The sequence below is a fragment of the Penicillium oxalicum genome, chromosome I (genome assembly GCF_001723175.1).
Source record: "Penicillium oxalicum strain HP7-1 chromosome I, whole genome shotgun sequence".
Taxonomy (NCBI): Eukaryota; Fungi; Ascomycota; class Eurotiomycetes; order Eurotiales; family Aspergillaceae; genus Penicillium; species Penicillium oxalicum.
In genome coordinates this window covers 1,039,838-1,065,238 of record NC_064650.1, presented here as the reverse complement: position 1 = coordinate 1,065,238, position 25,401 = coordinate 1,039,838, and the positions used below count along the sequence as shown (strand labels likewise).

At 51.0% G+C, this 25,401-nt stretch overlaps 8 protein-coding genes across 8 annotated transcripts; 3 read left to right on the top strand and 5 right to left on the bottom strand.

Annotated features, from left to right (window-relative positions):
• Nucleotides 1–253: 253 nt before the first annotated feature.
• On the top strand, nt 254–496 carry POX_a00359 (uncharacterized protein; the record flags this gene model as incomplete). Its single annotated transcript, XM_050109303.1, has 1 exon — nt 254–496. The coding sequence occupies one exon, from the start codon at nt 254–256 to the stop codon at nt 494–496; it is 243 nt and encodes an 80-aa protein (XP_049973071.1).
• A 1,951-nt stretch (nt 497–2,447) lies between these two features.
• POX_a00358 (uncharacterized protein) lies at nt 2,448–3,241 on the bottom strand (the record flags this gene model as incomplete). The annotated part of the gene is made up of 2 exons (XM_050109302.1): nt 2,448–2,854; nt 3,010–3,241. 2 exons carry the CDS (start codon nt 3,239–3,241, stop codon nt 2,448–2,450), a joined length of 639 nt encoding a protein of 212 aa, XP_049973070.1.
• Nucleotides 3,242–3,762: 521 nt separating this feature from the next.
• Nucleotides 3,763–6,603, bottom strand: POX_a00357 (uncharacterized protein; the record flags this gene model as incomplete). Its single annotated transcript, XM_050109301.1, has 7 exons — nt 3,763–4,167; nt 4,241–4,701; nt 4,765–6,018; nt 6,083–6,232; nt 6,289–6,319; nt 6,381–6,449; nt 6,517–6,603. The coding sequence occupies 7 exons, from the start codon at nt 6,601–6,603 to the stop codon at nt 3,763–3,765; spliced, it is 2,457 nt and encodes an 818-aa protein (XP_049973069.1).
• Nucleotides 6,604–7,538: 935 nt separating this feature from the next.
• On the top strand, nt 7,539–8,888 carry POX_a00356 (uncharacterized protein; the record flags this gene model as incomplete). Its single annotated transcript, XM_050109300.1, has 1 exon — nt 7,539–8,888. The coding sequence occupies one exon, from the start codon at nt 7,539–7,541 to the stop codon at nt 8,886–8,888; it is 1,350 nt and encodes a 449-aa protein (XP_049973068.1).
• Nucleotides 8,889–9,531: 643 nt separating this feature from the next.
• On the bottom strand, nt 9,532–10,630 carry POX_a00355 (GTP-binding protein gtr1; the record flags this gene model as incomplete). The annotated part of the gene is made up of 2 exons (XM_050109299.1): nt 9,532–10,354; nt 10,437–10,630. The coding sequence occupies 2 exons, from the start codon at nt 10,628–10,630 to the stop codon at nt 9,532–9,534; spliced, it is 1,017 nt and encodes a 338-aa protein (XP_049973067.1).
• A 1,152-nt stretch (nt 10,631–11,782) lies between these two features.
• POX_a00354 (Uracil catabolism protein 4) lies at nt 11,783–13,551 on the bottom strand (the record flags this gene model as incomplete). The annotated part of the gene is made up of 4 exons (XM_050109298.1): nt 11,783–11,866; nt 11,952–12,547; nt 12,624–13,113; nt 13,216–13,551. The coding sequence occupies 4 exons, from the start codon at nt 13,549–13,551 to the stop codon at nt 11,783–11,785; spliced, it is 1,506 nt and encodes a 501-aa protein (XP_049973066.1).
• Nucleotides 13,552–22,240: 8,689 nt separating this feature from the next.
• POX_a00352 (uncharacterized protein) lies at nt 22,241–22,901 on the top strand (the record flags this gene model as incomplete). The annotated part of the gene is made up of 3 exons (XM_050109297.1): nt 22,241–22,530; nt 22,641–22,729; nt 22,834–22,901. The coding sequence occupies 3 exons, from the start codon at nt 22,241–22,243 to the stop codon at nt 22,899–22,901; spliced, it is 447 nt and encodes a 148-aa protein (XP_049973065.1).
• Nucleotides 22,902–23,359: 458 nt separating this feature from the next.
• Nucleotides 23,360–24,951, bottom strand: POX_a00351 (uncharacterized protein; the record flags this gene model as incomplete). Its single annotated transcript, XM_050109296.1, has 3 exons — nt 23,360–23,693; nt 23,814–24,321; nt 24,393–24,951. 3 exons carry the CDS (start codon nt 24,949–24,951, stop codon nt 23,360–23,362), a joined length of 1,401 nt encoding a protein of 466 aa, XP_049973064.1.
• Nucleotides 24,952–25,401: the final 450 nt, after the last annotated feature.

Genomic DNA, 25,401 nt, shown 5'->3' with positions numbered 1-25,401 from the left:
GGAGGTCTACCGACCGGATATAGTGTACAATCAAATGGACTGTGTCTACGTACAACCTCTGACGTGTCGAGATCTCGGAGGGGTTTGATTCCCTGCTGCCTATTATTGGCGACCAAGTCTCGAGTTCTGATTACCCAGGGCAGGGCCTTGAGAGGATGAGCACAACCCTTGGATCCAGCCACAGATTGATGTGGTAAAGCCGGACGTGGGACCCGTCTAAAGTTGTTCGTCTTTATGAGTTCCTCTCCAAATCATGCGTGGGCACAATCTTGCATGTAGCATTGATGGAGTCAATCATGTCAAGAAACTGGGTGTATCAAAATTCCAGTCTGCCAGGGCGGGCCCGATCGTCCGCAAAGTCAAGCATTTCGACCTCGACTGGCCTAGACTGGAACTGTTAGGGCACACAGTCGCAAGCCACAGTGCCTTTCATCGACCATCCCCCAGGTCCACCGAGGAGTCCACATCATATCGGCGTGTCCACTCCGCCCACTAGCAACGGCCACAGTTGGATCCGGCTTTGCAAGTCGAAGGTTCCTGGTCGGCATCGTGCACAGAGGCGCTTCCAGATGCACTGGAAAGAGCAGAGTAGTAGTGATCTACACATCTCACAACTTTGTCCAGATATATAGAGTGTCACCTGCTTGTCCTGACATGAGTTCCTTTTGTGCTTGAAAGAATCTAAAAATATCGAGTGGGACGGACACTCGGCGCTCCGCTGGCTGCAACTTTGCAAATTTACATGTACCATACCAAGTACCCTTGCTCACGCCGGCTGCGGTGTGCTTGTACCATCTGCACCTCGGCTGGACCACATTCAGGCACAAAAGAGGTACCAGAGAAATACGTGTAGCCATTTCCTCCATGAGATACCAACATTGATTACCTACATACCATCTTTTCATGAAAGATGACCGGATTTTATCACCAATATTCTAAAGGCTTTTCCTGGTTAAGAGCATTCTAACAGCCACAGCTCCAGCCTGGCAAGACAATGCAGAAACTAGTATACTCGGTTACTCACCATCCCAGATCTCTTTCCCCCTCAACTGATTAGACTGTTGGAACGAAGCTTAAACTTCCATCCGCTGTCAGTTCGTCATCAGTCGTGGTCTCCTCCCCCCCTCTCCTACATTACTGAAGACATTCCGCGGCATGTGAAACTTGTCTGGTGGGCAATCTCGTGTGCGGGAGTTGTATACCTCAGGTGGTAAGGCCCCACTCTGCCAGCCACAGGCACTGATCGACAGGGCCATCCCATCAAATGGGATAATCATAAAAGCTGCTATACCTGCTTCGGACATACCTGTCAAGCGTCCCATAATGTCAGAGCCCCTCCGTATCTCATATGACAGCTGTGGAATGCCTGATGTCATTGTATCATGGCCTTCCCCTCGATGGTGACGGGAACACAAAGCACAGAGTCTTTAGCATGGCAGTCTGATCCATGGACTATCATTGATGGGAATACTGAAAAATCCGACAAGGCCCGTCACTCAAATGATCGGATTTGATACTCACTTTCACTGCTTGTGATAATTCTAAAATGGGAGGGTTTTGATCTTTGATTGTTAGCGATTGGGCTTCCTGAAGGAACACCTTGATTGTATCTATGCGCTCCTACTGCTTGGTGAGGCAGAGACGAACGAAAGCGGACGGGCTGGCTTCCACTCTCATTCCATAATGTCAGCTCAATCTAAGGTCTAGTCCTGCTGTCAAGGCAGTGTGTGGTGACACATTCCGTGTGAAATCACTCGGAGTATTTCATTATGCATAACTAGGAATCCACTTGCAGAATACCCAGGGAAACAGGAACTTTAAAGGATTCCTAGATTTTACTTGATCTTGTCCTGGGCCCTTCAGACTATGAGTATCCCTCAATCCAGGGAATGGAACAAGTTGACAAAAGGGTCTCCGCTACCGTAATATCCAAGGGGAAGATTGAAAGGTATGGAGATTTAGCGTACAGCAGTCGTGTCCACCATGTCAATCTGGGTGCTCGTACTACCTAGTAAGGTAACAGTGGAACCCCCAGAAGGCTTCATCTCATGCCCCCAAAGGAAGACTACACTTCCACCACGAATATACTCAAGATGCGATGCCTCCAAATATAGATACTGTCTTCGATTTGCTGCCATCCCATTTTTCCAGCACACCACTTCCAACTCTTGCACCAATGAATTAATGACAACGCCTCGCAATACTCCAGAAACACCAGTGGATATCTTGAAGCAAAAGCAAACCCCAAGCAAAGGAAGAAACTAACGACAAAGAAAAAAGAGAAAAAAAAAACAAACGTAACCAACCAGTCTTGTACCCACAGAGCATGGCTGTCCCCATAACCGACACCGACTACGAACCTCCTTGATCTCATTCATTTGGATGGTTTCCCACCTTCGCCCATAGACGGAAACGAATAGCTCCCTTCCAACTTCATTCCCACCTCTTCAAATCTCATTTTCTCTCTTTGCACGAACCACCTCCCTTCGCCTCACCTCTCGCTCCACACTCTCCAATCTCCCCTCCCACTCCGCCCAACACTCACCACTTCCCACAACCCCAACCTCATACCATCGCTGCAATACCCGAGCCGTGCGCACACGCAGCTCGGACAACTGCATAGCCTGTTCATCCTGCGTCTGCGCAATCTGGTCCAGCCGCGGCTGCAACTCAATCAGGGAGGCGGACGTGGCTGCGTCCGGAATGGGCAGGTCATTCAGAGAAGTCAGACGGGACGCGGTTTCCGGAAAGGCGGTTGCGTAAGAGAGAACGATCGAAGCCAGAGCACGGGGACTGAGATCTTCTGGAATCTCGCGGGGGTCGGTGGGATTGAAGAGGTCTGGAAATCGGTCGTCTAGAGAGTTGCACAAGTATGAGTATGCATGTACATTGAGCCCCAGGGCAAGTTCCCATGGAATGAGGCGAAGACGCAGGATGGAGGTATGGCAACGGGAAAAAAAAGAGGAAAAGGGGGGAAATGTTTCGAGCCAGGCTGGCAGGTGCACATACGTAGTTGAACCAAGTCACGAACGGCGGGCACAGCGCGACATAATTTCTCTAGTTCTCGCCCAAGTCGAAGAAGTCCACGCGAAACTGTCTCGTCGAGCGAAGCGGGTTTCTCGGGCGTGGAGGGTGTGCCGGTCCAGTCAGTGTTGCCGGTGAGGAGGTAGGAAAGGCGGCCCAGACGAGCTTCGAGGAGCTCTATTGTCACACTGGCGACGGCTTCACTCTCATGAGACATGTTGTAGAGGCGTCAAATGGCTGGTCAATCGTCATGAGGCCAGACAGCGCTCGCTGAACGATTGGGCCAGTTCCCTTTAGATTGTATTTCTTGGTGGTACCTAGTTGAAGAGGTGCAAACAGAGCAAATGTGGGGAGCTCTCCACAGACCCTCAGCGGCCTGAAGGGGCATTTACTTGCTACCGAACTACACTGGAGATGAAAAAGTAGATTCATGGAGACGGGACGATACGAGGCATATTATACGCACTCGTGTTAATTTTCTACTTGGGCGTGACTTGATATATTTTCCAGGTGCGATCAGAGAAAAGTATGTATCCTGAGTTTCTTCGACTTGGATCTTATAATTGCCACAAAAAAGAGACAGCAAGATCCGAGAATGGGAGATTGAGATTGAGCATGGCAATATGGACCTCCGATCAAGCTGGTGAAACGCTCCAAATTGGCAAATAAAAAAAAATGCAATTGCCATTTGCTAGCGTCCCATCGTCACTCATAAATCTCAGACCAATCTCCAGGATCCTATGACGCTTGACTGGGGTTGCCCCCCACGTGCTCAACATGATCACTCATCTGGGTGTCTCCTCCATCCACGTTCCACACGACATCATCGTCAAGAGCATGAGAAAGATCTCCCGTCTGTTCGCCACCCTTTGCACCAAGCAATCCAGGACCCTCCTTCTCCTTCATTTCCTGTTCATAATCACTGTCATTACCGAAATTCGAGACTTGATAATCAAAGACGTTTACCTGCTGGGTGGGCCGGGGCGGCGGTGGCGGTGGCTTGTTCGACGGCCGTTGCTGCTGCTGCTGCTGCGTGGCATTCTTCGACTCGGCGGGGAGCTGACCGGTGGTGGCAGCGGACGAGTTCGCGGTGCTTTCTTCGAGTTCCTTCGCAAAAGCCTCATTGTCCTTTTCCACGAAGCCCTGTGTCACGGTCAGCGGAGCGGTCTTAAACAATCAATTACTTTTACCAACACATCTAAGATCAGTGACTCACCCGAAGTTGCGTAGGCGCGGGATCTACTGGAGCGTTGACGGCTGCATCACTCGCGTATACGAGCAGCACCGATTTCCACTCCTCGCGAGCAGCGCGAAGCACCTCGATTTCTCGCACTTTGGTGACCGTGTACCCCATGACATCGCCAGATTGGGCAGCCGTGGCGGTCTCCTGGCCTTTTTGCTTTGCCTGTTGTTGAGTCTTGCCATCTTCAGTCGAGTAGCTAATTCTCCACCACTGATCACCGGTACTAGCCTGTTGCTCGGCACCAAGCTCCATCAAATCGCCCCCGTTCCGATTGTCTGCTCGTTTCAGAACATAAGTAATATGAGGCTTGGTGCAAACGCCCCGCAAGCTGTAACGGCTGAGAGGTGGTTCCCCCGGGGCCTCTGGAGCCTCAGTCAGCGTCTTTGAGTAGCTGCGTAGCGTCTCCATCGCTTTTTTCTTTTGAGCCTCTAGTTCTATCGAGTTGGTCAGCAGGGATGCACGGGATTTCGTTGTCTCTCCATGCCGTAGCCACCTACCTTGAAGTTTGGAATCAATTCGTTGCGAAATGGCCAGAAGCTCTTTCGAGATTCTCGCGGACTTTTCTGTTGCAGTCTCGACCTCGACCAGCTCCGTGTCATTGTCCCTGTTTCCGGCGAGAGCCACCGCCGTGGCAGCTGCGGCCTTCTCAAGAAGCTCTTTGAGGCCCATGTTAGCAACAGTGCTCTGAGGTTTGGTGTATCGCTCAATGAGCCCGGTGAGTCGGTGAATCTCTTCTTGAACCACTAGCCTCTTTGTGCGGAGTTCGCGTGCAAGTTCCCTGCAGCTGCTCAGGTAGCGATCTGGATAAAAAACGGCAGGAATCTTGACGTTCACAGATGTGCCACCGTTGAAGGCGTCCAATTTCATGGTGACAATGTCGCCCACATGCTCGAGCCAGACATCGTCCAGTTGCTCGCCAGGAAGATCACTCCAGATAGCGGTATCCAAGACATCGTAGAGGGTCTGATCAGTTTCCTGCTCAATGATGGGCTCAAAGACAAACAGCTCTCGAGACACAGTCTCATCTCCTTCGTCAAACGGAGATCGCTTGTAGGCATGGGACATGAAAGCCGTGGCGAGAGGGCTGTCGGGAGCGGCCCGGATTGCCGACGCGTGCCAGACCTCCAGGAATCTCGCGATGATTTCATCGGGTTCGGAAGAGAGCACGTCAACATCTTTCAGCTTGGCGAGCGCATCAGCACTCCCATAAGCTCGTTTGGTTGAGTCTAGAAACGCCATGAGGCGCTGTGACTCGTAGATGATGTCCTCCCACTCGTCATCATAATTGAATTCTCGATCATGGACAGTCACGATCTTGGGAAGGTAGATAGAGTGCCCATTCCACCACTGGACATCTCCTCCGTAGTCAAATAACATCTTGTTTCGAAGCAAGAGAGCCTCGCGTGCAAGCGGTATCTCATGAAGAATTGTCAGATACCCTGCGAGGTGGGCTTTGTCACTGGTTGGCCGCAGGAATGCAGGCTCTCCCTCGACCTTCACTCGGTCCTCGGGTTCTGGGTCAACTACCAGCTCTTGGGCCGTCTCGTTAAATAGGGTCATTCCCCAATCCGCCTCGTCGTAGTAATCACGGGTAGCTTTGCCAAAGTTGGCTTGGTGATTCTTCTCGGTGGTTTTCGTCACGCCCGTCTCCTGCTGTCCAATACCCTGCCCTAGTGACATTGCAACGGCTTGTTGTAACTGCTGCTCTTCCCGTTCCGCCAGAGTCAACCCCGATCCCGAGAGTCCAGGGCCTAGATGATCGCATATATCAGTCTGTGCCCAATGTGCCGCGCATGAGAACAGCTTGTGGCTCACCGCTACCAAGATCCTGGGTAGCTCCTGCGGGGCTGTTCTCCGTTCTCGTCGCGTCTGCGGTGCCAGGCGTATTTACTCGGGATGGTGGGCGAGAGGGAGGAGCTGTCGCGGGGACTCGTGATCCGTATTCTTGATGGCTGTAGCCGAGAGCTAGACAAGAGGTATAAGCCAAAGGAAGAGATCCAGCTCAGCGGGGAAGATCGTACGGGATAGGTTCTCATCGGCAAAATCGCTGGTCTGGCGCCCAAAGCCACAGTCACTTGTGAGTTCCATACGCCTCTAGTTCCGCTCGACGCACCTTGAGCTGGGACCCCGTGGGATCCTCAAAGTAAGCATTAATAGCTTTTTGAGAGTCCAGATTGTTTGCCTGTTTTGAAATTCAGTTTTGTGAGCTGGGGTCCTGCGAGGCGAATAGCAGGAGTGGTGTCAAATACCTTTAGAAAGAGGATGGCTTGCTCGCGCGTGGTGCTGGTGAAGCTCACGAAATTCGCGATCGCATCCTCCGGCGGTGCGGTGGTCATGTTTGTCTCGCTGAGGGCTGCTGGATGTAAAAATAGATCGAGCCTCACGGGGTAGGCATGACAAGAAGGTCAAAGAAAGCAAACTGTTGACGAAGAGGTCTTGTCGCATCACAGGATAGCTTCCCCACCACATGACGCCAAGCGGCGGTCCGCCTTTCCCTTGGCCGCGGTCGGTCCCAAGTTCTCCGCAATGTCGCAACGGTATGCCGGATGGGCACTACGCCCTATGGAGGACATGCCGTATACGCTGCAAATGGTAGAAAAAGACATGTTGACCGATCAGCTTTGACCCAGTGAGTGACTGAGAGCCCGGTTCTACATATGAAACTCCAGTTCTCAGATCATGACTTGAAGTCACAGTTGCGTCTTGTGTCAGTGCCGCCTTGGTGTTTGTTGCCATTCCCTTCCCTTGAATGCAAATGTCTGAAACCTCATTCACCTGGACTCTCCAAGTCCAGCTCAATTCATTGCGTCGAGACCATGGAATAAGAGGTTCCACCCATGCACTACAAGAGGAAAAAAGCCATTTATATTTGGCAAATTTTTAGGAAACGGTTCTGTATGTTCTTTGTCGTCGAGCAATCGCACTCGCATTGATACACCACCTCGCGAACAACAAAGCGTATTAAGCCAGAATATGGAACACACAATGGGGACAATGCCAGACTAAAATCCCTTTATCATCATTTCCAAGTCACTATGTTTCTTCAAACTCATATTGTTACCTACCCATTCGTGGAACTTATAAATTGCAAAGACACAGCCCTACGCTGCAGTCTGGATCCGAGTCGAGGGCCTGCAGAGAATTGCACCGTCTATTCAATCAATTGATGGTTGATCACAACATCCATACTCAGCCACCATTCTTAATCCTCGAAACACTCTCCTCAATTTCTTTCTTTTTTTTTTGAACTTTGACTGCTCGAATCACAGCCATGGATGCACATAAAATTCTAGCAGCAACGCTCGGCGCAGGCTTTATCCTGCCGGAGTCGAGCGCAGAATTTCGATTCGCTCAAAACGCAATTGGCAGAAGCCGCCGAATCATTGCAGCCATCTACTGGGACTTGAACGCCATGTGGCATCTACAACAGGCGTGGGAGGACGACTCCTCAGAACATGAACGTGAACAGTACGAGTCACAGCGTCGGACAATCCAGGGATTTCTTGATCAGTCGGTCTATCACAGGTATACTCACATTTTCCAGGACGCCGAATTCTACCCGCTCTTTGATCGCGTCAAGTACTTTCTCCTCGAGCATGGGTGGGCACTGTTCGCCATGTGCGCACAGTCGGAAGCTTTCCGTGCAGCATGTCTCAATCCAGAGATTCTGGTCTGGGACGAGGTGAGAAAATTGATCACTGCTAACAAGCGCAGTATCGAGATCTTTGTTCGATCTCGTCAACTCGATTGGGCAACGCCTCTGCTGAGCTATGGCATTTTCGGATTGAAGGATATCATGAGCGCCGTGCAGCCTTCGCTGGAGATAGGTAAGGAGCACGTTCATCACTTGATCCAGACATCAGAGGGATATCTGAAACGTCCCATCCATGCGGGGAAAGCACAGACTAACATCAACGTTGCCCTTTTCAAGCCGACGCGCAAATCTCAGATGCATCCATATATGCGCCCTCCGAAACCGGGTCCTTGCATGAAGTGTCTGTGCAAGAGGAAATGTCCGTGCCATAATCTGGGTGGGTTTCCCGACTGTCAAAAATGTCGATGCCCTCAGGCTTGCAACTGCAAGAAGCCATTGTGGTTGACTTGCTTTGTGTGTGGCGCCACCGAGCGTTGCGAATGCCGAGCCGGCTCTATGGCAGGTGACTTGGTAGAACTCATCGAGTATCCCGTCAGGGGAACCGGTGTGCGTGCGTTGGCCAATATCAAGGCCGGTGCTGTTTTGGGTGAGTACGTTGGCGAAGTGATCCCCCCGCGGCGGCAATGTGACGATGATATCTACGCTCTTTTCCAGACGGGTGTTTTTGGGATGCTTCAAATGAAGGAAACTGACCCGACTCCAATCGGAACAACTTCATCGGCGCACATTGGCAACTGGACTCGATACATCAATCACCACTGTGAACCTAACTGTCAATTCGTCTCCGTTGTCGTTGGTGATCGGGTGACAACCATCGTTGAAGCTCTTCAAGACATTGCCATTTTCGAAGAAATCACATTGCACTATGGACCGAATTATTGGCGCTCGAGATTTTGTCAGTGTGGGAGCTCCAAATGCTGCCAACCGCCACCCAAACGGAACAATCGGGCCGATCAGTGGGATTGAAAATTCATGGCAAAAGTTCGTTGCATGTCTGCTCTTTGGTTGGAACCTTGCCACCTTCCATTTCTTTTTTGTTCTTCATTGTTATCCGAGGCTGCTTTATCTGATCAATTGTTCCAGCGAGGTAGAACTAACGACTTCGAGCTGTTCAAGTTGTGTCAAGCTTTTCAAAAGGGACGGGTGATCAGGCCTAAGCTGGTCGAATCCTGACATCAAAAGAGCCAAAAGCAAGTAAGGTAAACCCCGGCAGCGATTTGAAAGACATACAAACTTCATTTGACACGATTCAAGACGCACGAGACGGCGACCTCGGGGCTCTCAAGTGCGGTCTTCTTTTACTGCGTAGATTGTGACGGCCCCCCTAACCCCCTGTAGATTCAAGGTTCAATTCGGTCATTGCAGAGAATGCGACTGGAGAAGGGTTTCAAAAAGAAAGTGATTCATAGACTAATCGTACCGCAACGCCGTATGACAAGTAACAGCGCCCGTGAAAGGTATCTTCCAGCTTTTTCTGCCAAGAAAAGGAAAAAGAAAAGAAAAAGAAAAGAGTATCACAACAATAACCCCAACAGGAATGCCGGCTATACATGATACACGGTACAAAAAAAACACGCTAACAACTGTCAACAAACTGAGAGTGATCACCTCAAAAGCCAAAGTTCACTCCATTCGATGTCCCATCCTCGGGCGTTTCCGGTGGTGGCAGTGGGAACCCATCTGAACGGCCCGAGGCGGCTGCCTTCGAAAACCCTTCGCGCGCGAGCATGGTGTTCAGCACCGCACAATTGTATGCTGCTTCGCCAGGGGGAACGACAAGAAAGATATATGTGTTGTCCGTGAACCGCCCCAAAAAGATATTGAATTGCGGGGTTTTGGTGTGCATTACGACAAATCCGGCGGAGGCAGGGGTGGTGAGTGTGTTGCGCGCGGCGCAATGTTTGAAGGCTTTCATGATGTTGGAGAGTCGCTCGTGTCGATCGTAAATGGGATTCAGATCTCCAATTTCGGAAGATACTGATGTGACAGTGAGGAAGGTTGATCGTTCGAAGAGAATTACCTCTTCGGCATCGATCTTCTTGGCAAACGCGCTCAGAAAGCGCTCGATGACCGTCAAGTTGGGGATAAGCTTGTGGACGATCCCGGCCCAGGCTTTGTAGAGCGACTGATCCCAAATACTACTTCCAAAAGTGTCCACGCGAAAGTGTTCCGAGCGCGAGCGGATCAATGCCGAGCGCTCCTCGTAAATGCGCTGACGATGTTCAGCTTGAATCAAGTCCATCTTGTGCACAAGACAGAAGACATAGGCGTTGGGACTGAATTCCCGCAGAGCTTCGATGACGGCGTTGTATGTGTCCAGGTCACGGTCGACCTCTCGCGATTCAATGTCGAACACGTAGATCAAAACGGCGACGTCGGAGAAAATATTGCCTCGTTGAGAAGCGAGATAAGTTTCCATAAAGGCATCTTGCCTGCCGAGCATAGGAAGGTGACCATCGTGTCAGTAGTTGCCTTTGCACAAACCCAGACAAAGTGCAATCACACTTGACTCACCCTCCACAATCCCATAGGTTGAGGGTCAGGTTCCCCATGAACTTGACATGGCTGTGCTCTACGTCGATTGTCGCACCGAGCCGGCGAACATCCTTGGCGACATAATTGCTGAAGATGATCGAGCGCATAGACGACTTGCCCGAGCCGCTCTTGCCCATCAGCAGCACCTTTCTCTTCTTCTTGCGAGCGTCCATAGTGGCGGCGATTTGCTGGGCTGGCGCTGAGCGCGGTTGGTTAGCCCCGCAACAGCGGGGGCGGGTCCGATGGCGAACGGGACAGTTCTGAGGAGCAAGCCGAGACGAAGGAGGGATGCGGAGATTGGCCGCTTGGTGTTCCAGTACAAATGGCCTACGAATTGATTTGGCTCCAAGAAATTGGAGGTAATGAAGAAAGAGGAGACTGTAGAGCTCCGGCCTCCAAATGCGGAGTGAGCGGATCAACCTCGCGCCGGATGCCAATCACATGACTTGGAGTGCCATGGCAGCGTCCGCTCGATGCACCAGCCTACGGAGATTGAGAGGGCTGGGTTCATGCTATGAGACAAAAAGCTCAAAGAAGCTCATTTTGGAAAAATCGACATCGCTACTTCTTGACCCAATCACAAAAAAGGGCCCTTACCTTGAGCGATCTGCACTAGTGGCCAGAGGCGATGCATGTCCGAGGCAGCGGAATGACGACATTGATGGTCGTCGCGATTACCAGATGTGGCACAACTAATATGGACTGCACTTGATGTACATGTCCATCGTCTATTCTTTAGGATGACAAACTCTATGAACGCAGGTGCAGATACAGAATCGTGATTTTTTTATGAGAGATTTTGCTCCATAAAATGTCATCCAACGAGATAATGCGGACATGTTGAAACAAGTTGTAGAGAGAAGATACAGCAATGGACGGATTAGAATCCGTGTTTGCAAGAAGGAAAAACATTGGTATCCAGCATTGGAACGAAAAAACAGCCGCATGCTGCAAAAAATGTCCAGGTGATTGCATGTCAAAGAGTCTCGGTAAATGTAAAGAAGAGTTTGGAAGCAGATGGAGAAGAAAAGGGGAAAGAAGAAGAAGACAAAAAGGGAATCAAAAGAAGTGAGACCAGTACCCTCAGAACGACCGATGGGAAAAGGGCAAGAAAGTCGAGAGGTCACGAAAAAGTTGTCGGCGAGAAAAGTGGTGTCTCGAAGGGAGGATGAAAAGGCAGGGTCGTCGTATCATCATGCAGGACTGAGCACTTATCTCAAGAAGAGAAGAGATGTCAAAAGCAAAGGGGGGAAAATAGTGCAGGAAAAAAAAAGGCGCTTCCCCATGACAGATGTGGTCGTCAATGAGCTCGTGGAGATGGCGCATCAGAAGACTGTCCCATCAGACCGGATCATGATGGGGGGCTCCTTGGTGTTCGGCCTCGAAACCTCAGCAATCTCGCGCCCACCCTGTTCGGAAACCAAATGGATTAGATCATGTCATTGACAGGCGAGGTGAGGACGAAGACAAGTTGAGGGGCCACAGGATACATACCTTCCATGTGCCAGCCTCCAGCATCTGTGCCAAAGTCAGCTGGTCCCCGGGGCTAGTGAGACCGAGCTGTTTGTTCACCTCCACCAACAGCTCGTCCAGGAAGCCCACGGTGACCGCTCTCCATTCCACAATCACATTATCATCTGTGGAGAATAAAGGTACCACTTCCATGTTGGGCTGGCCCTTGATCTGCGCATTCTCCCTGAACGACTTGAGACCACGCTCCATATCGGGCTTTTTCAGGCTCAGGAGGCCCATGTCGATCAGAAGGCCTCCATTGCGGTACTCCGGCAACCCGGTCAGCAGATCACTCCCGGCGAAATGAATCGACATCAGTTTGGACATGGGCACCATGATCGAGTAGCACAACCATTGCGTGAGCTTGTGGAAGGGGATGATACCTTCCCATGCGGGAACTGCGGGTGGTTGCGGAAGACGGGAACACGGCCAGGCATCGCCAATGGCGACACCGTCAATCTGCGTTCGGGAGGGCGGCCAAATCGACGAGAAGCCATCCATCAACACGGACCAGAGAGTCGTAATCGGCACAATGGGTACAGAAGACGCCAATGTTGACGGGTGACCGAGCAAGTAATCTGTGACGGTACGAGTGGTCAGTCCCGGATCTCACACGGTCAAACCATGACACGGGGTGGGGGAGCCGATTCCTACCAAGCATGTTACCAGGCCGGGCGTCCACACCGAAGAAATCTTGACGTTTCAGCGCCTCGGACAGTCGCACCAAAAGGCCAGCGCGTCCTTCAATTCCGGCCAGCGGATTTTGCTCCGAGTGCTGCATCCCCTTGGCTAACTTTTCCACCGTCATCCGGCTGAGACCGAGACCATCCACCTGGCAGGGCTCGGAGGGATCGCTGCTGAGAAGACCGGACTTGAACATTTCCAGACTGGCGACGGCCAGACCCTCGCTGCGCGAATACACTTTACCGGATTCTTTCGATTTGTAGGACCATTTCGTGCCGGCGCCGGCGTCGAGTAAGACCGAGACCACGAAAAGGTCGATGAGGCGGCGTGTGCGTTCCTGCGAGTCGACGCTGCTCGGCCATGATTGAAGAAGTTGGTTGATACGGGGTCGACCGCCGACGTCAAAGTGCTGCCAGCGGCCGTGAGGAGGAATGGTTTGGTAGTCTGGCGCATAGTCCCGCTGTTACTCCCCGAAATCATCTGCTTTTAGCCACGTGCGCGTACAATGGGAAATGTCATGGGGTTGCATTCGTTGCCCCTCTGCATCGGTCCATGATCTTACCTTGATGATTGAAACTACATATTGTGCGGTCACTTTGAATTTGCTCATGTCCACATCGAAATGCTGCAATTGGTTGTGTTTGGCGGCGTCCAGGATGATACTGGTACGCTCGCGCACGGCATGGATGCTGCGAAGATAGGCGGCCGGGTCCAATGCAGGGTCGGGCGGTCTTGCAACGGGGATCTCGGGAATCGAGGCTGGTAGCCCACTGCCTTTATATCCGGGCGATCGCAAGGATGTATTGGATGTACGGGCGCTGTTGACCGAAACGAAGGAGTCTTCTTCATCCCTGTCGCTCTGCACCGAGTTTTTAGAGTTGCGTTTGAAGAGACCCATGGCGTCTGGTGAACCCTTTCCAGGGCGTTTCGGCGGAGCAAATTTGATAGAGCGAGAGCGAGAGATAAAGAGAGAGGGAGGGAGGGAGAGAGAGAAAGAGAGGAGAGAGCCACTTGAGTCGGTCAATCGTCAAGTTCGACTCGATCTAGCTCTGGCTCACCAAAGAGTCTTTCCGTTTGGCGCGATTCGTCGTTCCTCTTCCGGCAATTTTGCTGTCCACCTCGGGGTCTTGGAGAACGGGATCGAGCACCGCTTGGTCCAGGGGCTCGTAGTGATCGCCTCAATTATCAGCACTTGGTTCCCACGGGCGCGCGAGGGAGACAGAGAACTGGTGGGCGATTCGTGCGGAAGTCCGATGCCACAATCTCACGGGCAATATTCATGCACGAAGAAAGAGAGAAAGGAAAAAGGAAAAAGTGAGCAGTCCAGCCACGAGAAGAATCCGTCATCAATAATAATCTTCTCTAGCCATTTGAGGGAGAAAGATGAAAATCAAATTACCAATCTAGTGTCTCGTCTCCATTGAACAAGTCGTATTTTTTTCTTTCCCTTTTTCGTTTCCAAATTCATATTCCCTCCCCCCCCCCCCCCCCCTTCCCATTTTTTTCCCACTTTGTGATTATTGTCATCTTTTTTTTTATCCTTTTCCCTCGCTCGTCTCGAACCTGACAAGCTCGGAGATGTTTGAGCGGGGCGGTCGGTGGCCGGACTCTTGGATAATCTCCACGGTTTAAGGATTCTTGCTGGCTCGTGTGGTCTCATTAGTTCGGGCTATCCTCCATCCAGTGGAGCCTTGGGAGCGGGATTGATCAATGGGTTCCAGTGCTCGATGCCGGCAATCTGGGCGAGGCCCCCATTGAGCTCTAGATGCGACCAGAGACTAACGGAGATACCGTACAATCATACAATGCACAGACTTACGTAGCCGTACAGTCGTCCCTCCTCAGGTCTGTTCAGTTTTACTGCTCAGATGTACTGGACTCGATGGACGATAGGATCCGCTCGGCCACGGGTGTTTAGGCAGCGAATCGGAGTCCAGACGCCAAGTTTGAGGTCCGCCCAAGAGGGTAAAATATGACCCATAACGAGGACCCCTGAACGGACCGCTCAAAGGGAAAAGGGAATAAAGAGGGAAACCAAAATTAAAAAAAAAAAAAAAAATAAGAAGATAGGAATCAACTGGGAACCATGACTTGGAAGAAGGAGAACGGGCCGTCCAGCCGGTGGCCAGGACGATTTTTCCAGCTGTAACGCCTTACGAGTGCCAGGAACTATTGGGGATGGAGTTGATTGTACGCTTCGTGAACCGGACTGGCTTTGAAACAGTTGAACTCATTCAATCTTGGTGGCAGAGGGGGGAGGAAAGAGAGGGGGGGTGGTCGAGTTCTTTTTCTTTTTTTTTTCGCCTGACGCTAGTACCTGTGCTTCCTCTTCCAGTATTCGAAAGTGGAGGCACAGTAGAAGCCAAAAAAGCACGTCCCCTTTCAATAGAAGCGAACCTTCTGAAGCAATGCAAACGCATTCTCAAGGTTTGGAAAGATGAGCACTGGGACTCAAAGTAAATTAGTGGCAGAGGACAGAGGAGGGGGGATTCACTAAGGGGGAACTGAAGAGGGGGAGGTAAGAAAAAGAAGGTACCAGCGATGGTTATCGGCTGGTCTTGACGCGGTCGGATATGCTTGGCTCTTGTTGGCTCGAATCGACCACGATTCTAGGGTTTAGACCACCCATTCGTGGAGTCGGACACCAGAGGACCTGAGCATTTGAGAGAAAGCCCTTCGCTGCACTCTGACCGTTCGGACCTCCCGACGGTTGTCCTTCGCGGCCGGTGGAGTCATGACTGTTTGCCATTTAGGGATGTCTGTTTATATCTAGTGTGCGCTCATGCGAAAGGCGAGGATCTCAAGGCAACGGGCGACTGTAAGGCGGAGAGATGCAATGACCAGTGGATGCTGCAAAGTTGCCTTTCAATGCACCAAAAGCATCATGCACGCCAACGGAAGGTGGTCTTATCAACTGCGGGTAGTTCTCCCCATACAACAATCGCCAAGCCCTTCGAACAATCTCTCAGTCGATCCGGAGCATGTGAAGCTCAGTCTCCGCGCCCACGATACTTATCATCCCCGTGGCCGCTGTCCACCTTGAGGATGCTCCCTTGCGAGGCGACACTAAACATCGGACACCAGACCAATATGGATAGGATGCATGGTCTGGAAGGATCCAATCTTGCTGCTGACTGCACCTACCACCGCCAGATCACGGCTACGGATATCAATCGGGCCGTGCCACCGTAAGCAGCGCGACAGGACAGTTCCACGCCTACACGGCAGATTATGTCCCGCCAATATCTATCATGGTGGACGCTGCATCCTGTCAATTTCATCATTATGTGACCTTTTGACAGGCACTTGTGTTCCCACCCATCAATTGGGATACATCGAGGTGGGGGGAGGGAGAATAAGGGGGAAGAGGAATCCGGGGGCGATCGATGGCCAAAATCTTGCCACCTAGTCTCAATCGCTTTGTGGCATCAAGCATTTGAGAATACCGAGTGATGAGTGGTATCTCCTCTAAGCCATGGTTGCGCACGGACAACGCCTATTATGCAGCCATGCACGGTATATGCAGGTGGGGGGGGGGAGGACTTGAATATAGGCAAGAATATCCCTCGTGTATACTTCGAGGACATTATTCTAGTACACAAGTGTATAGTGTAAGGCCAAGTAAGAAGTTCCAGTTGTGTTCTCATACAAGGTACATCCATTGTGCCCTTGTGCACTATGGCGACTGGGGTCCTTTGAGTAACCCAGTGAGGGGAGGGTCAACTGGATTCAGTCAGGTGGCACGGCACACAAATGCCCTCCCCCACCAGTGACAGATCCATGCTTCCATCGACGCGTGTTCTATGGTTTCTAGAACACAACCCTTCTCTGATACCTTCCAGAACTCGGCTTGATGTCATGATCCCACCAGGATGCACGTGAACTAAAAACCCAAGAAGATTCCCATGAGCCCTGTCAACCCAAGCTGGATCTGGCCCATAAGAATTGTAAGATACATGATCAAGCATCTCCGACCATGGTCGACTCCGCAGCGCCCTTGGATCTTCGTCGCGATGATACTTGCCCCGCGCTGGACCAGGGAACCTCCAAACCCTGAGGGCCACTTGGCTTGCTGGACCTGTTCTTCTGACAGGGACAGCTGCGCTGTTAACACACCCCAAAGACTGGACGGAGTGCACGCTAGGGTTCGTGTAAAACTCTCTCCTAGCCCTTGGCCTGGAATGGTCAAAAGGCTAGGAACGCGCCAGTGTGATGTCAGAGAATGGTATCTACCGCTTCGTGTTCCCTTCGAGAGTCTGCGGGTACTCTCTTATTTGTTCTGATCTTTCTGTCTTGAGTCAAGAGAACTGGTGAACCATAGTTTGGGCCGTTGCCGTAGCCCCCCCCCCCTCAACTCGCTCGTCTTTCCCCCTCGTGCTAGAAGATCGAGTCGTGGTGTACCCTGCCGTGTGTGTGCATCGTTTGGTTGCGGAGGAATAGCCGAGTCAGCACTAGCACCGGCGATGCAACTGCAAGGGACAGGCACCCGACCTGCATCATGCGAACTTCCTTTTTCGTGGAAGAAAGACCAGATCTTTCGTCTGTCATCTTATCCAAGGGTGATTGTTTATTCGGAATCGATGCAGAATCACCGGAGGTCACATTCGCGACCAACAATCCGTATCTTTCAGACTTGGCCGACTTGCAACTTATGTGGTCGTAACCATTGAGGCTTTTTTTTTTTTTTTTGGTGTTTTTTTTTCGCGATCGATGTTCAAGCGGATTTTATTCAATTTCCTATCTTCTTTTGGGCAGGAGGGGGGAGAAACTCCTAAGACTCTCGCAGTCCCAGAAAGGTCTAGATCATTACGCACGATAGACATGAGGCAGGGCTCCCGGTAGGACCGCGGACAGCGCGGAAAATTTTGGCCGCGACACAGAGATGCTTAAAATCGTCCTCAATCGGAGCAACCCTTCCCTCGATCATGTCGACTCTCGTGAAAGAGGTGCAACTGCATCGACTTCAACGGAGGTTGGCCCTGGAGAAATAGCGGAGCCAAGGAGAAGGTGAGAGGGGGGGGGGGGGGGGGGCTGTACACAGCCAATCCACTTATAACGCTTCCGGTCGATGCGATTATTCTCGGCTTCAATGTGGTCTCGGGCTATTCAGACCAGAAGAGAGAGAGAGCCAGTCTGATTTCCTGTTCCCCCTCGCTATCGGCACCATCTTCTGAGACCACTTGCCCACAAAAGCTCAGGTCCAACTCGTAACGCACCACGACCAGGCACCTGCACAACGGGAAGCACGGGCGCGGCCATGCGGCTGGGTCACTAGTCTACGGTTTCACGTTGACCCTGCGAGCACGTTAAGAGATGGTTCACTGTGCAGTCTGAGGTCCCAGTGGAGTGGCTAATGGGCTCGGCTGTTCGATCAAGCGTCTTGGCTTTCCCCCGTTGGGCTCGAGTCAAACCTTCGACAGCGGAAGGATGCTAGCGTGTTGGACCACGCAATGCGCATAAGTACGTTTGGCTGCCACTGATAGATGAATGCCGAGTACAGATCTGACTCAAAGTGAACTCTTCTGATCCTGATTTCCAGGCCGGAGGGGGAAGAGTTTGTGTCTCCACCTTCACAGACCTCTGTTTTAGAAATACTGCTAGTGATGACGGCAAAGCAAGAAGACTTTCCACATTCATACCGAGACCAATTGAATAGTCTGGCTTGAACGTCCTGTCAAAATTCAGGGGAGAGGGAGGGGGGCGAGGGAAATGGAGAGAACGCAGGTCGGCAACCGGTGGACAAGTTCTGTGGAGGTGAAAGCATGATCCATACTCCACCACCACCATCCCAGAGGCCATCTTGTGATTCGGTGGTCACGAAATGGCTCCTCTCTTTATGCACCCCACCGTCGGCCTCTGGAGCGGAGAATTGAGTTTTCGGGGTTGGGAGACGTTCTGTCTCCTTTCCATTCCCCTTCTTTTTGATCTCGGTCGGGGGCTTGAGGGGTCTAGAAAGATGATGAGACCAACCATGGACTGTTCTCTAGCCTCTCAATGGTGAATCAAATGCTAGGATATTCCAATGGCTCATCCGTAATCTCTCAATCGACAGCGACGGAGACTGCATCCATCGTATCAAACACGGGGCAATTTGCAGGTGGCAGGTGCAAAAATCGCGGAACTGACCTATTGAGTTATATTTCACCGTCGTAGTATTCATAAAACTATCCTTAATTTACATTCACGGCGCTTCTGTCGGCAATCTTCTCCCCGGACAGCCATCCGCATCTCCCTCGAAAATTGAATGCCCGCAGCACTGATTTCCCTCTTCTCTTCTCTTTCACATGGGGGGCTCATCAGGCCGTAGGAGATCTGTACGCCTGCGGTGATATCCACCATTCAGAAAAGGCTATCACAACGAGTCTTCCAGCAAGGAACATCTCCTCGGATCAACACCCTCCATGAATTCCATGTCCATGGATTCACCTGGATACGAGCCCAGACCGACGACTTTCCAGCGGGGCACGTCACCTTGGCCGTCCGTTTCAAGAGGAGGACCACGTTCCCTGTCCATCTCAAAAGGGCTTTCAGGTCCCCCTCCGTCCGGATCTACCTCCCACACCCCGACCTCGTACATCAAACGTCAAACACGGCGCCAAGTGTCGGGCCAAAGACTAAATCTCGTGTTCCTTGTATGACGCAAAATACAACCCTCTGTTTGACAATAGACAAACAAGATCACTGGATCCCACCCACTGTTGCTGAAACGGGGGGCGGAGAGGAAGAGGTCTATCAAAAACACCCACGACACCCACTTTATGCTGTCGGGATGACCGCCGCACGGGCGGTCCGTCAGGGCTTTGGAGCACCACAACGGAGCCAAAGAGGAGCGGCATCTCCACTTTCGCGATCCCTTTTCCATGGAAGGCCTGCCGTGCTAGTTACGCCCCGTCTTGCGATTATCGATTTGATCCCAAAATCCGGTCCGCTGTTCATCGAGGACCAGATCACATCACTGGACCGCGTGGAACTTGGGACAATTCGTCCGTCTGGGGCGGGATCGCTGGATCTCGTGGTTCGTCTGCGTGTGGGTGATCAGACACTGTTCAAGGTGACCACCGGATATCAATGTGCCATGCACATACATAGTGAGTTGCGAAGGCCGACATTCCAGAGTAGAGGAGCTTGTGGCTTTGTTTCCATTGATCCAATATGTGAAATCCGTTGCGGGCGATCTTGATTAGATTCGTGTTCCTACTCGGGTACCTAGGATCTAGGATATTCGGCCTGGCCATGACCTATGTTCTAGTGTCTGTTGATTTGGATATTGCATGGTCTTCTATAAAATTGTCCTTGACTGTCAAATCTTGCATTCAAGATTATCAAGACATCTGGGTGACTGGGTTCTAGCCCGCTCGCTACTTGCGCGCCAAGCTCGAGCGTTATCCGTGACGGGTGTAAGTAACTGATATGAGCACGTCTCATGGAAAGAATGAGCCAGGGTCGTCGTCTTTTCCATCAGGTCTGAGCTTATTTGAGACGAGTTCAAGCGAAACATCTCCTTTCGCCTACAGAAGCCAGTATCTCGCGCCGCTGATTTCATACAAATCACTGGGACTTTTTGGTGTCACGCTTCACGGCAGCTTTCCAATAAAGATGACGGGGGTCTTACGAGACATTTCCTCCGATACAACCCCAAATATACGGGAACACAATGCAACTTGAAGAGCTGGAATGAGAGTATCGCTAGATCAGTGGCTGTGCATATACCTATCCTAGCGTGATCATTCAGACGGCAGATGACTGATTCAAATGGCAACTTCGGCTTTGAAGATTTCGATTAGAAGTATCACGATCATGCCAAAGTAAATATTTTTTTTAAAATAAATAAAGAGAGAAAGAGAGAGAGAGAGCTTTCGAAAAATCTTTGCAATATCTTTTACTCGATTTCGTCGGCTGCAGAGTCCTCGGTTTCGATTTTGAAAAGGGGGCCGGAGCTCCGTTGTACCTGTTCTCCTTCAATTTTTAGCCTCAAGATTCTGATGGGAGCAGAGACGAGCACAATGATGGGGAATATCGTTTGAATGACCATTAATCAATGATGGGGACGACTTTTGTTCACAGTAGAAGCCTACGGAGCCGAGCCCAAGTTCCTGGTATATGGATGCCTTTTACTGGTGGATGATAATGCGGAACTTACTGCTTGCGAGGCGGATGTTTCACTATGTGACTAACCTGAGCAGCCGTTCAGCCTGTGCATATCTGCTGGTACACATGGTAGTAATGGATGCGGTCGAGGTCCCTATTGATGTCGGGCATGCACAGCAGTGAGTGCTGGAAGAGGATAGTTACATGTTGTCCAACTTGATGAGAGGCCATGTTTAATCCCTAATTGAAGAACGCCTCATCGTTCACCCTCGCTCGACTGATTCTATTATTTTCCCTCTTGTGTTCCATCAATAGGAAGAACCCTACTCGGTTCTCACCTATTATTTGGCCTAATATCTATAATAGCACTGGTCTTAGTTTCTATTTCTATTTCTATTTTATTTTTGTTTGTTTGTTTTTTTTTGGCAAACTGCTATATACTTCTTAATTCACCTCTGACAAAATCCATTCAATTCAAATGGAAATCCTAATGACTAGTCTGTCCCAGTAGAACTCAGTCTAGCTAGACCATCCCGTGGATCGAAGACTAGCTATCTGTGGCTGCTCGTGATTTGATATATTGACAATTGAGGCCCATGTCTCAATCCATACACAGAGTCGCATCATCCATATAGATTCCCAAAGATACAGTCCATTCTAGGTACCTGTCAATATAGCGGACTTCCTCTGCCACTCCTTTGCTATTCTCTGCCGGTTGAATGCTCGATCCTTGCCGCCTTTTGCTTACTGAATAGAATTGATTTCGCCTCTGAGCGGCCTGAGCTGATCAGTGGTCCTCACATAAACAGCCTGAGCGATTTTTCAATATCGAACAATGTGAGTATACCTTGTCGTACGCGATATTTTGCAGAGTGGTGATCCAGATCGAGTGGGGAACCGTACCATCACTCCTTGACCATGAGTCGGTAGGACTGCACTATCACGTCCGTCAAGCCATAACGTCTAGTGCGGGAGATTATAGTCCTCCGCATATGGATGGTGGCACATTGAGGAGATTGGCGAGGGATTATGCGGAGTATGACGGCTGAGAAATCGCTGACCTCGAATCTACAGAGAAGTTGGGCAGCGAGGGAATAGGACGGAAAGCCTCTTTCTTGTCTGTTCTCACGGCCTCTGGTGAAATTGTTGTGTTTTTAGAAACCCCGATCCAATTGCGGCTTCTCGCGCCGGCTCATTTTTTCCGACATGGCTGAAGGTTTGGTTTGAGGGGACTCCAGTACCATGTGTGACTGGTAGACCGAGTCTACGTGAGGCTGGCTGGTCCTTTTAATTGTACAGAGAAAAGAAACGTAATGATGCATACGTATCTAGAGCAATAGACCTCGACGGCATGGGAGATCACATGACTGGGCTCTTCCGCGCGCGTTCCGCGTCGGCGTCTTTTGCACCGAACTTACATCGATTCCCGACAAGTCTACTTGATTTCTACAACATTGACACGACTGGCATACTCAATTGTCATCAATCAAAGCTGAACCATGTCCGCATTTACTTCTCTGCGCCCATCCCTGGGCCTTGCCCGCACCGCTGCCCAGGCCTCGCGTGGCTTCAGCTCCTCCGCCTCGCGCTCCGTTGCCCGCATGATCATCACCGGCCGTCTCGCCAACGAGCCTGAATTGCAATCGACTGCTTCCGGGCAAGACATCATCAAGTACACTATCGGCACTTCCCATGGCTCCAGGGAGAACCGGCAGACAAGCTGGTTCCGCGTGGCGAGCTTCCTGCCCGAGGGATCCCAGCGGGACTTTATTATGGGTCTGCCCAAGGGGTATGTATTGAGAGCTCATTCGGATCATATGCGTTGCAGTTGAGGAAGTCCAGGATTGCCAATGAATGAAATCAGAAAGCTGACATTCTTTTTTTTTCTCCGAACTCAAGTACTCTGGTCTATCTCGAGGGTGATGCGAGCATGCGCTCCTATGAGGATGCCGATGGCAAGAGGCACTCTTCTTTGAACATCATCCAGCGTACGTCTTCTTCCATGCCTCTCAGTCACCGTCATCATCATCGTCATGATCCCGGTTGAAGTAGCCTCCAGAGCTGCAAGAAGCTAACTCCGACTTCGCCACAGGCTCGCTCGAGGTCCTCAGCCGCCCCCGAGACACCTCCGAGAACACCAACCCCACCGAGGGTCATTAGATGCGTCGATCCGTTCGAGCCGCAGATTCACCCTGAACCTGGCTAGCGTCGGGCCCCAGCTTCATACCATTTTTTTAGCGCCTGATTCCGCGAGTCAGTATATCCGTGTCATGACATCGGTGGGCTGTTCGGTTTTACTCCAGAATTGCCCTGTTGAAATCGCATCCCTGCAATTGACGTCTGATCTTGTGTCTACCCTCGCCTGTGATTTTATTGTACGAGTATACCCTGAATACACTCTGTCTTGACAGGATGCTTGCGTTGCAATGATTTTTACCGGATCTTATCCATGCATTAAACTATTAGAAGGGGTACTATGGCCCAGTGCTACCCCGTCGAGCCTCTCGGAGCCTGCTATGCGCAGTAGAACAAGAAAAAAAAAATGCACGAGGGGATCAACCCTCAGACCGAACCCCGGCAAAAAGAAAGGGAAAGGGTGTTGAGAATCGTGCATCCAATCACACTTCCATCACGCTTTGCTGGCTAATGACCTGTTTGACCTGGATACCGGCTTGAGCTCCCTGCGAACCATCGGCTTCTAGCTCACAGCTGCCACGGCTTTGACTGGTGCTTGCCCACGCGCTGGTACAGATGGTCTGGGATGGACGGGAGAGATCGTCTAGCAAGGTATTATCATCGCGGCGGGCCTTGCTCTTGGATCGAAACCAGAAGGTTGGCAACCATTGGCGCTGAGAATGGCCACGGTTTCGACGATGATGTGAGTGCGACTTGGTGTCCTTTTCGAACGAACGATAGATGTCAGGTTGGGATGATATGCTGTTTTCATGACTGCTAAAAAGAACGATAAGTCAACCAAAGCCAAAATAAGAAAAAAGGAATGAAAATGAAAATGAAAAAAGGGCGAGGAACGAAAGAAGAAGCTGTGCAATTGTCCTGGAATATATCACACACTTTGAATTGGGGCTCTTCCCCCAATGAAACAACAGCTTGGCTCGACTGATGGTTGATCCAACCAGGGTAGTTGAGTGCGAGCCACCACCGGTGGAGGTGGAGTCGATAGGGCGAGTGAGCATTGGGAAACAGTGTCCCAATCCGATGCGCCAAAAGAAACTGAGATAGATTCGCGTCGCATCACGGCCAAATCCGAAAAAGATGAAAAGTACAAATCCTGCAGCGATAGGTGTCCAGCGGTCAAAAAAGACTTGTCCCTGAGTCGGGAATTTCTGGATTTGGTACCATGCTGGCCCATGGATTTTGCTCCACGAGTATGAGTGCCAAGGAAGAGAGAGGACCAAGTCGTAGTAGACCACATACGCTTCTGCGGGGAGAATCGCCACCAGCATGGTGGATGCGAGAAAGAAGAGTCGCAAGAATCCAGACTTGCTCATTCGGCTATTTGCAGATCGTAGGATCGAACCAAAGTCGCTGCGGTACCGACGCATTCGAATGAGAACAAGACCTAGAACGGAAGGGAAGGAGTTTAGTGCATCGCGTCGACAGTCGAAATGAAAACAGACGAGGGTCACGTACCACCATAATATGCAGCAATCAAGCAGATAAGTGGCGGCCACATGTAGGCCAGCACGAAGCTTACCCAGCTCTCATCGAAATCATTGACACAGCCCGAGATTGCAAAGAGCAAGTATCGACTCTTTTGCCAGATGATGTGGGTAATCATGGCAATGACGGGGATCACAACGCAGAATACCAATTCAACAGCCTGATTCCGCAGGCGCTGCGTCTTACTCGGAACAAGCGTCGTGCTGGCAGTGTCGAGCACCACCGCTAGACCACGAAAGATGCCCACCAGAGCACCAGGAAAAGCCACATAGCTCCCGACCATTAGTTTGACCTCGATGTCACATAGTCCGGATCCGTCCCACCACACATTGACATTGTCTGTCGGCCATATCAAAGCATTGATGATGTTGAACGCGTTCAGCAGGATCGTCCAGCAGATGAGACTAGTGGCAGGCAGGTTGCGGTTCTTTGCATGCAGAGTGAGAGGTGTAATGCATACGACGATAGAAATGAATGACAGCAGTGGCACCACTGTCGCCATTGGGTGGCGAATGTCAGAGGTATCCATGGTGGCAATGATTCTGAGCCTGGTTGGTTTTTGAACTTTCAGGTCTGGGTTCCCAGGAGGAAGACGATTCACGAGAGAGAGAAGAAAGGTGTGCAACTGTCATGGAGTGAAGAAGTCGATTTCTTGGTCGTTTTTCTCGGAATTGGGTAGAAAAAGTCCTTGCTTTGCGAAGCTGGGATTTTACACAGTTGCAGAAAATAAAGCCATTCGCTGCCGTTTAAGAATGTATGGGCGTGCTTGGAAACCCCCAAGGCACTCAGGTTACTCAGAAAGAGTAGCCTGTACCAACGTTGATACCTGTGAGACAGGGACAGTCCCGCTGGAGGTTTCAATAAGAGCTCAGAGGAAGCCTAGATCAAGACATTTTCTCACTGAAATGAGGAAGATAGGAAAGCCCCAGCTCCGATGAGCAGCAGGTCAGTATGTGCTGATGCTGAGCACGGGGAGTAA